The sequence below is a fragment of the Triticum dicoccoides genome, chromosome 3B, assembly GCF_002162155.2.
Source record: "Triticum dicoccoides isolate Atlit2015 ecotype Zavitan chromosome 3B, WEW_v2.0, whole genome shotgun sequence".
Taxonomy (NCBI): Eukaryota; Viridiplantae; Streptophyta; class Magnoliopsida; order Poales; family Poaceae; genus Triticum; species Triticum dicoccoides.
This window is the reverse complement of record NC_041385.1, coordinates 780,457,153-780,467,516: the sequence shown is the minus strand read 5'-3', so window position 1 is coordinate 780,467,516 and position 10,364 is coordinate 780,457,153. Positions and strand designations below refer to the sequence as shown.

Here is a 10,364-nt window from a genome sequence, read left to right as displayed (position 1 = left end):
ATGGTAATTTGCTTAATGTTAATATACTTGGTGTTCAAGATATGTGAACCTTTATTTTGAGTGAAATGAATACTAAGATAAGTTTGATGCTTGATAATTGTTTTGAGATATGGAGGTGATAATATCAAAGTCATGCTAGTTGGGTGATTATGAATTTGAGAAATACTTGTGCTGAAGTTTGCAAGTCCCGTAGCATGCACGTATGGTTAAAGTTATGTAACAAATTTGAAACATGAAGTGTACCTGGCTTGTGCATCCTTATGAGTGGCGGTCGGGGACGAGCGATGGTCTTTTCCTACCAATCTATCCCCCTAGGAGCATGCACGTAGTACTTGATTTTTGATGACTTCTAAATTTTTGCAATAAGTATATGAGTTCTTTTGACTAATGTTGAGTCCATGGATTATACGCACTTTTACCTTTCCGCCATTGCTAGCCTCTTCGATATTGTGCATTGCCCTTTCTCACCTTGAGAGTTGGTGCGAACTTCACCGGTGCATCCAAACCCCGTGATACGATACGCTCTATCACACATAAACCTCCTTATATATTCCTCAAAACAGCCACCATACCTACCTATCATGGTATTTCCATAGTCATTCCGAGATATATTGCCATGCAACTTTCATCATCATCATCATGACATACATTACTTTTGTCATATTGCCATTGCATGATCATGTAGTTGACATCGTATTTGTGGCAAAGCCACCATGCATTATTTTCCATACATGTCACTCTTGATTCATTGCACCATCCCGGTACACCGCCGGAGGCATTCATATAGAGTCTTATCTTGTTCTAAGTTTCGAGTTGTAATCCTTGTGTTGTAATCAATAGAAGTGTGATGATCATCATTATTAGAGCATTGCCCAAATAAATAAATAAAAGAAAGGCCAAAAAGAAAAAAAGGCCCAAAAAAAAGAGAAAAAAAGGGCAATGCTACTATCTCTTTTTCCACACTTGTGCTTCAAAGTAGCACCTTGTTCTTCATGTAGTGAGTCTCATATATTGTGCTTCAAAGTAGCACCTTGTTCCTCATGTAGTGAGTCTCATAAGTTGTCTTTTTATACTAGTGGGAATTTTTCATTATAGAACTTGGCTTGTATATTCCTACGATGGGCTTCCTCAAATGCCCTAGGTCTTCGTGAGCAAGCGAGTTGGATGCACACCCACTAGTTTTCTTTTGTTGAGCATTCATAGCTCTAGTGCATCCGTTGCATGGCAATCCCTACTCCTCATGTTGACATCAATTGATGGGCATCTCCATAGCCCGTTGATTAGCCTCGTCAACGTGAGACTTTCTCCTTTTTTGTCTTCTCCACACAATCCCCATCATCATATTCTATTCCACCCATAGTGCTATGTCCATGGCTCACGCTCATGTATTGCGTGAAGGTTGAAAAAGTTTGAGATTATTTAAGTATGAAACAATTGCTTGGCTTGTCATCGGGGGTATAGAAGTTGGGGACATCTTTATGTGACGAAAATGAAGCATAGCCTAACTATATGATTTTGTAGGGATGAACTTTCTTTTGCCATGTTATTTTGAGAAGACATGATTGCTTTGATTAGTATGCTTGAAGTATTATTATTTTTGTGTCAATATGAACTTTTGTCTTGAATCTTTCGGATCTGAATATTCATATCACAATTAAGAAGAATTACATTGAAATTATGTCAAAGTATCACTCCGCATCAAAAATTCTTTTTTATCATTTACCTACTCGAGGACGAGCAGGAATTAAGCTTGGGGATGCTTGATACGTCTCCAACGTATCTATAATTTTTGATTGCTCCATGCTACTTTATCTACTGTTTTAGGCAATATTGGGCTTTATTATCCACTTTTATATTATTTTTGGGACTAACCTATTAACCGGAGGCCCAACCCAGATTTGTTGTTTTATGCCTATTTCAGTGTTTCCAGGAAAAGGAATATCAGACTGAGTCAAAATGGAACAAAATCAACTGGAGAAGTTATATTTGGAAGGAAAGCAACCCAGGGAACTTGGAGTGCATGTCAGGGGAGATATGGGCTGCCTACGAGGGTGGGGGGCGCACCCACCCTCCCTGGGCGCGCCCCCCTACCTCGTGAGCCACCCAGAGGTCCACCGATGTACCCCCTGCACCCATATATACCTACGTACCCTAAAACTTCCAGAACAAAAGATAGATCGGGAGTTCCGCCGGCGCAAGCCTCTGTAGCCACCAAAAACCAATCGGGACCTTGTTCCGGCACCCTGCCGGAGGGGGATCCCATTACCGGAGGCCATCTTCATCATCCCGGCGCTATCCATGACGAGGAGGGAGTAGTTCACCCTCGGGGCTGAGGGTATGTACCAGTAGCTATGTGTTTGATCTCTCTCTCTCTCGTGTTCTCTCTCGTGTTCCTCTATGGCACAATCTTGATGTATCCCAAGATTTTCTATTGTAGTTGGATCTTATGATGTTTTTCCCCCTCTACTCTCTTGTGATGAATTGAGTTTCCCATTTTGAAGTTATCTTATCGGATTGAGTCTTTTATGAACACTTGATGTATGTCTTGTGTGGGATAACCGTGGTGACAATGGGTTATTCTATTGACCCACTTGATGTATGTTTTGGTGATCAACTTGCGGGTTTCGTGACACTTGGGAACCTATGCATAGGGGTTGGCACATGTTCTTGACTCTCCGGTAGTAGCTTTGGGGCACTCTTTGAAGTACTTTTATGTTGGTTGGATGAATCTGAGATTGTGTGATGCATATCGTATAACCATGCCCACGGATACTTGAGGTGACAATGGAGTATCTAGGTGACATTAGGGTTTTGGTTGATTTGTATCTTAAGGTGTTATTCTAGTACGATCTCTTTTATAGATCGATCCGAAAGAATAGCTTTGTGGTGGTTTCATACCCGGCCATAATCTCTACGTTTGTTCTCCGCTATTAGTGGCTTTGGAGTGACTCTTTGTTGCATGTTGAGGGCTTGTCATATGTTATCTATGTTATTATTGTTGAGAGAACTTGCACTAGTGAAAGTATGAACCCTAGGCCTTGTTTCCTATCATTGCAATACCGTTTACGCTCACGTTTACCACTCGCTACCTTGCTGTTTTTATAATTTCAGATTACAAATACCTATATCTACTATCTATTTTGCACTTGTATCTTCATCTCTTTGCCGAACTAGTGCACCTATACAATTTGCCATTGTATTGGGTGTGTTGGGGACACAAAAGACTCTTTGTTATTTGGTTGCAGGGTTGTTTGAGAGAGACCATCTTCATCCTACGCCTCCTACGGATTGATAAACCTTAGGTCATCCACTTGAGGGAATTTTGCTACTGTCCTACAAACCTGTGCACTTGCAGGCCCAACAACGTCTACAAGAAGAAGGTTGTGTAGTAGACATCAAGCTCTTTTCTGGCGCCGTTGCCGGGGAGGCTAGGTAAGTGAAGGTATATCTTTAGATCTTGCAATTGAATCTTTTTATTTCTTGTTTTAGCACTAGTCTAGTTTATAAAAGAAAACTACAAAAAAATGGAGTTGAGTTTGTCTCATACACTTCACCTTTTTAATATCTTTCGTGAGTATGATGGAAAGGATAATTGTGCTCAAGTGCTAGAAGAGGAAATCAATAAAATGTTTGGCACTAAATCTTTGAATGATGAGCATGATTGCAATGTTGTTAGTATGAATTCCTTGAATATCCATGATGCTAATGATATGCAAAGCCACAAGCTTGGGGAAGCTATGTTTGATGAATATGATATATTTTGTCCCCCAAGCTTTGATGAGCAAATTTACTATGATGAAAGCATGCCTCTTATCTATGATGATTATTGTGATGATACGTATGCTATAAAGAAGAAGTTTGCTTATGTGGAGAGTAATAAATTTTCTATGCTCGTAGATCATGAAAAGAATGCTTTAGGTGCTGGTTATATTGTTGAATTCATTCATGATGCTACGGAAAATGAGTATCAAGATATTTCTTGATGATAGGTTCCACCACACACCAAACTTGATCCTCAATAAATGGGGGGAAACCCCTATGCATCACCTGTCAATTGTAGGAATTGAACTCGGGTCGTTAGGCTGCACAACCGCATGCCCAACCACTCATCCTCGGTACCATTCCCACAGATGCTACAAATGGCATCCGCCTCCAGAGTTCTTTTCCACTTGTTTTCCTGTGTTGCAAGTGTATTCGTAGCCACCCTCCATCCAAAAATTCTGATCTTCTCGGGGACTTTGGCTTTCCAGATCAGGTCCCATATGCTCTGATCATTTGGGTTCTTAGAAGAATTTGATGGGTTCTGGGCCAATTGGGGAAGCCCAACAGCAGTCAATTTGTACGCACTCCTCACCGAAAAGACTCCATTTTTCTCATGGTGCCAGGCCACTTGGTCCTCTACATCCGAGGAAGGAATGGGGATCTTTCATATCTCATCAGCATCAAAGGGGAAGAAAATTTGTCTAATCAGTTCCTCATTCCACCCTTTCCTATCCTGGTGCAAGAGTTGGTTAAGCCAGCGAATTCGGGACGTCCTCATGAAGGATGCCGTCATGAGGCCCTCACGTCTCGGTATCCTTTGGTCCCTCTTGGTATGTATACTTTTTCCATTCCCTACACGTCAGATCAGGCCTTTCTTAAGAAGTTCCAGTCCAAACTCAATCGCCCTCCATACCGGCGATGCATCAGAAGCAAACATCATATCCAGGAGATTTCCATTTGGATAGTACTTCGATTTGAGGACTCTCGCGCATAGACTATCCAGATTTTGGACGAGTCTCCAGCCCTGTTTAGCTAGGAGGGCCTGTGTGTGGGATCATTAATATGGAGATAAGTCGTGATCGAAGGTACCTGAAAAATGCTCTGGTTTTCGTACAACAGAATTTCATATCTCTTCACGTGGCTGGGACCAACCATTTCTGATTGCTTCGCATCCATAGCTAATTTGTATGCGCTTCGCACAGTGCACATGCCATTCTTTTGTTGCCAAGCAATGTACTCCCTCGGCCCCACATTATAAAACGTTTTTGCAAGATATGTATAGCTTGCAAAAACGTCTTAGATTATGTATGGAACGCAGGGAGTAGACATGCAGTCCTTCTCATCATATATGGGTGTGCATGCACCCAGGATGAACGGTAAATTTGAAAACAACACATTTTGCCTGACCTTCTGTGTCTTGAAGCATGAAAAATTGTTTGACCTTGTCCTCCTTCTAAGTATGGGTGCCATGGTCTATTACGTCTGCCACCCATCGAATACAAGACTATGTCGCGTTTGTTGTTAGTTTTCAGATTTCCTCTCGGCATCCAAAGACGCGTTTGGTTGCTTGCATTGCTTTTCCTGCATGAGTAACCGGACAAAGAACCATCGTCTGCCCATCGTTTGATAGCCTGCATGTAGGCTGGCTGTATCAGGGAAGTAATTGTTACCATGGTGTTTGATTGCATGAGCCGCATTTGTTAGAAGAACTACACGTTGTTTGGTTGCGAACGGCATAAGGTGTGATCACCATTTCTCACTACGGATGACCATGCCACACACGATTTCAACATCCTCTCGGTCCTAACTAGGAAACAAATGGCAGTTCATCCTACCTACTAATAAATGGCGGTACAAATTAAGTGCCATATGGCTGAAGAAAAAGAAGAAAAAGAAGAAAAGGAGGAGGATCTTAAAGGTATTCTTCAGAATTTCAATGCCCTCTCAACTGTAACTCTAAGGCTAGAGTGTGTGAGATTAAACAGTTCCTGTGGAGTCCTATGATAGTTCCTGGAAAAGAACTCGTTTAGAGGTACCTAGTTTTCCTGAAGGGTCGAAGAACACCAGGCTGATATGCATAGCCTGCATCTCCTTGGTAGAACTTGCTATCGAGGATATTGATGCCATCAGGTCGAGACATGTTATCTGTTAGAAAATGATAGCATTATGGGCTGATTCTTCCCACCCAGCTAACACATATGTGAACTTCAGATCAAAGTCAACTGCTGAACATTCTGGCTTATGTAGTATTACATGATAGATCACCACCTGCTATACTGTCATCAGATCCCACATCATTGCAGCTCCACAAATGATATTCCAACGAGCTTGGAGCACTTCAAATGTGTTTTCTGCATCCTTTCTATCAGCTTCTTGCATTTGTGCAAAGAAACATCGTTTGTACATTGGGGATCGAGTATAGTCCTCACAAACGCCGCGTACTGAGGATGGATATCATCGGCATGGTAGTACCCCATGGTATAGTTATCCTTGTTGACGGTGTAATTGCACGTCGGGACATTCCCATCACAAAGTCTATTGACAACAGAGATTGTTGAAATACATTAATGCCGTTGTAAGAACCCGACATGCCAAATCCAGAAGTCTTTTGATGCCATTCCTTCAAGTATGATGTTGACCTCTTTGGTGTGACCTAGGCACTACCCACGCAAACCTGACGAGGATGTTTTTCATTGTCAAAATATGCCTGCAATCGTCTGAATCGAGCATACCTAGAAACCTCTTGCCCCTCCAATTGCCATTAACTTCTCTGTGTCCTCGGCATTTGGTTCTCTCAATTACTCCGGTCTAAACACCTTCCCCATAACGTAGACAAATTTCACCATGGCGTCAATGCATGTACTCTCTCCCATCCGGACGCTCATCAACATCATATGTGGCTTTACCATATGCAGGTATCCCTAGAGAAGCCGTGCATTTCTGCATAGAGAGCAACAATTGTCCACAACAATATTTCCTTAGCGTGAAGTAGGGGTCATAATTCTTCACAACGTCCACTACACGCAAGAAAAATGACAAGCGACACCGAAGAAAGCCTCATGGAATACCGGGCCGGGTTTGAAGTAGTCGTCGCAGAGAGCCTTTGCACCAATTATCCTATTTGGGGCAAAGAGTTATCAATGCCATTTATTGAACCCTTTAAGAACGTGCTCATGTTACTTACCCGTTTCTTCCTGGATGCTATTCATCATCATCATCATCTGAGCATCTTCGTCGTCATCATTGTCTGAATAAACGGGATAAATCAACAAACTCTTAGAATATGTAGTCATCAAGCTCCCTGCAATTAAAATCATCGTCGGAGGAATCCATCGTTTGCCAACAAATGAGTAAAAGAGTAAAAGAATCAGCTCCATCATTCGACTTTGTATCGGTTGGGGCGAGGAGTAAAGGTGACGAACGGCGTGCACAGAAATGTACGTATACTCGGACGATGTGGCCAAGCAAGGAATCTACCACGAAATTTCCAGGTGCTAGCAGAGCAGAGGTACCCAGACCACACGGTGGACGCTCAGTGATTACCTCTCCGGCTCCTGATCATAGCCATCACCTTCCCCTCCCCACACACGAGCTAAGCGCACACAGCAGCTGCCACAGATCCACGCCAGGAAGGACTCCATCGGCTTCTCCGCCTCACCTCCCCGCAGCAAGCAGAGCAGAGCAGAGCCGAGGCAGGCAGAGCAGGGGATGAAGCACGTAGTGGGAAGCCCGGGAACATGGAGCGGCATGGCGCTGCGGCTGTCACAGTGCGTCTTCGCCGCCGCGTCCACCTTCTCCATGGTCTCCGGCTTCGGCTACTCCAACTACAGCGCCTTCTTGTACTCCCTCCCCTTCCCTCCCCTCCCCCTACTACTAATTTCTTTCCTGCCCCTTCGTGTGTTTTCTTGCAAATTCATGGAGCATCACTCAAGTAGCATGGCTCGTGTGTTTTCTTGCAAATTCATTGCGTTCGATCGGGGTTTGGAGGACAAGGCCGGTGTGTGAAGTGAAACCAAACCCCAAGTGGTTGGAGTCTTTCCACTGTCTTGGCATTGGCGGTTCAGCATTAGCTCAGCTTCAGTTAATTTGGGTCTTTCAAGGCTTTGGTCTTAGGTTGGGTGAGTCTTACTCTTTATTTCAAGATAAATCTTGGGGAATATAGCAGAGACAAGTAGGTTAGGTGAATTTAGCACAGGCTTGCAAGCTGAGCTCGCCCCAACAGTTTCTACTTTCTAGGCTTAAAACATAGAAGGGAAATCCCACACTTGCCTGAGAAAGGCATCGCATCATTATCAACCCGTATTTAATAGAACTTAGATGAAGCAGATCTAACGCCTTCCAAGCAGGGTGATACTTTTTTCGCAAGTGAAAAAAACCTGGTGATTACTCTTTTATCTGCAAAAGATTCTGAATGTTTTGCTAAATCTACTCGGCATTGAAAAAGCAAATCAACTAGGAAACTAACTCATCTGTGACTGCAATGCACAAAAATGCTTGAAGCGACTGATGGATTAAAGCATTATATATTGATACCTCAACTACGGGGACACCCATCAATCTTAACTTGGTGTGATGTGGTTGCTGGAAATTTATCATCTGGGTTTATCATCTGTTTTTGCCACAAAGGGTTTATCATCTGCTAAGGTGGTTGCTGGAAATTGGCTGGTAATTAATCTTTCCCTAGAATGTTTCTGTGTGAACCTTCACTTGGTGTGATGTAGTCAGGGAGAACTCGGACCTAGGATGTTTTCGGGCCGGGATTAATTCCAAGCTCAATTCCTGCAGGACGGAGTGAACAACACCATACTTGTTCAATAATGGAATCAGAATATTGGACATATTTTCTTTTGTGTATGTCTAACAAAGCCATATGTTTTTCATTTAACCCACAGTTTATCCTCCCATGCATTATAATATTTTTTAGAATTGTTAAAAGTTAGGTTTTATAGGTCAACATACATGTCTTGACTGTATGCTGGTGTGTGCCAATTATTTATAAAGTCTTCAATTTCTTGACTACTCTTCAGAACTGCTTGGGCAGGAACTCAAGTGTGTTTGTCAACATCATCTAACGAGTGTATTCTGGTGTCCCTTCATTTCAGCTATATGAATCTAGCGTTGATCCTGCAGATTATGTGGAGTTTGGGCCTTGCTTGTAAGGATATCTTTGCTCTAAGGAATAAAAAGGATCTTCACACCCCGGATAATCTATTTATCATTGTTGTGGTTGACTGGGTAAGTCATTCACTTTGTCTCTTCTATTATCCGTGAGGTACTTCTGAATTAATTGAGCTCAGATTTTCCGATGAATTGTCCATTTGAGCAATAAATTCTAACAACCAATATGCTTTGCATGACTTTTTGGTCAACCAACGGTATAGTTTCTCAATGGTTCTTTTTTCCTGTTATTAGAACTAATGGCTGTCATTTCTCGTAGCCAAAGTTGTTACGTCTCACAAGCACAGTCCAGATACCCTGTGAAATCAATTTTTTTACTTGAGTAGTTCTTGGAATCTTGAGCTAGCAAAGGTCTATCTGAGTGAAAACATCAATTGTGAATGCATTGCAGGTCGTGGCGGTTTTCATGTTCTCAGCAGCCTGTGCCTCCGCGAGCCTGACAATTTTCTTCATGTGGGATGTGCAATTCTGCAAGACATACTCGAAGCTGGCCTGCCGGCAGTTCGCTCTTTCGGTCGTCCTGGCGTTCATCACGTGGTTGCTGCAAGCTGCTTCTTCTTTCTCCGGATTCTGGCTACTGGTTTCGTTCTCCTAGTGATCTCACGTGCTCATAATCGCCATCACGTCAGGCTAATTGTCAGTCAGGACTCAGGAGGGTAAATCGGTTGAAATGTGCTCGGGACACTTGCTAATTTCATCCCTTGTGGTGGAACAGTTACTGCTTGATGATGCGGGATTCATTAATATTAAGAGTAGTATATGAGATAACTCGCCATCGAAGGTACCTGAAAAATGCCCTGGTTATTGTGCAATGGAATTTTATATCTCTTCAAACAAAAAAAAAGTGTTGAACACATTTTTGGAAGGAAGTTCAGTTTAGTCTTTGATCTGCTCTATAGTTTCAACCTGGTTCATAAATTCAGAAGGAAGCAATATATATTCATTGACAGAAAAGTTCAGATCGTAGTTTGCAACAGCATCCATTAAAAACAGCATAGCAACTTCGTCGATTAATATAATTCCAAGCATAAAGGTATTCGAGGCCTGCACAATCTTAAACTGATAAAACATATTGCAAAAATCCAACAGCTCTTTCATTCATGCAGTTCATCGCCAGTCTAAAAAGGACAAGTTGGTGAATTACTACTTGGTCCAGCAAACGTTAATAAAATTCCAACAGTTGATGTTAAACACAATTACAAAACACATACATTTTTAAAGAAATTTATCAACTTTTTTTAAACGCAAATATTTCTTAAATTGTGAATAAATATTTGAAAACAAGAGCATTTTTATAGATTCCAAAACATTCTTTAAAATTGTAAAAAATCTTTGACAACAAGAATAGATTCTGGTGTTCCAAACAATATTTCATATTTTTGAGCAGGTTTCAGAAAAAATGTTCAAAAAGGAGAAATTGGAGT

General features: G+C 41.9%; 1 protein-coding gene across 2 annotated transcripts; it reads left to right on the top strand.

The window, feature by feature from the left end:
• The first annotated feature begins 7,293 nt into the window (after window positions 1-7,293).
• On the top strand, window positions 7,294-9,768 carry LOC119282206 (CASP-like protein 5B3). 2 transcript variants are annotated; one of them, XM_037562517.1, is made up of 3 exons: window positions 7,294-7,601; window positions 8,893-8,997; window positions 9,332-9,768. In XM_037562517.1, exons 1-3 carry the CDS (start codon window positions 7,500-7,502, stop codon window positions 9,533-9,535), a joined length of 411 nt encoding a protein of 136 aa, XP_037418414.1. In that variant the 5' UTR covers window positions 7,294-7,499; the 3' UTR covers window positions 9,536-9,768. The 2 variants fall into 2 exon arrangements, with proteins under 2 accessions (XP_037418414.1, XP_037418413.1); XM_037562516.1 differs by having other exon boundaries at window positions 8,865-8,997.
• Window positions 9,769-10,364: the final 596 nt, after the last annotated feature.

Bases quoted from the DNA above. Each gene is read 5' to 3' on its own strand.
- LOC119282206 (XM_037562516.1), top strand. From the start codon at position 7,471: ATGAAGCACGTAGTGGGAAGCCCGGGAACATGGAGCGGCATGGCGCTG. The intron at 7,602-8,864 runs GTACTCCCTCCC...CCTTCATTTCAG, and splicing joins TCCAACTACAGCGCCTTCTT to CTATATGAATCTAGCGTTGA. The intron at 8,998-9,331 runs GTAAGTCATTCA...AATGCATTGCAG, and splicing joins TCATTGTTGTGGTTGACTGG to GTCGTGGCGGTTTTCATGTT.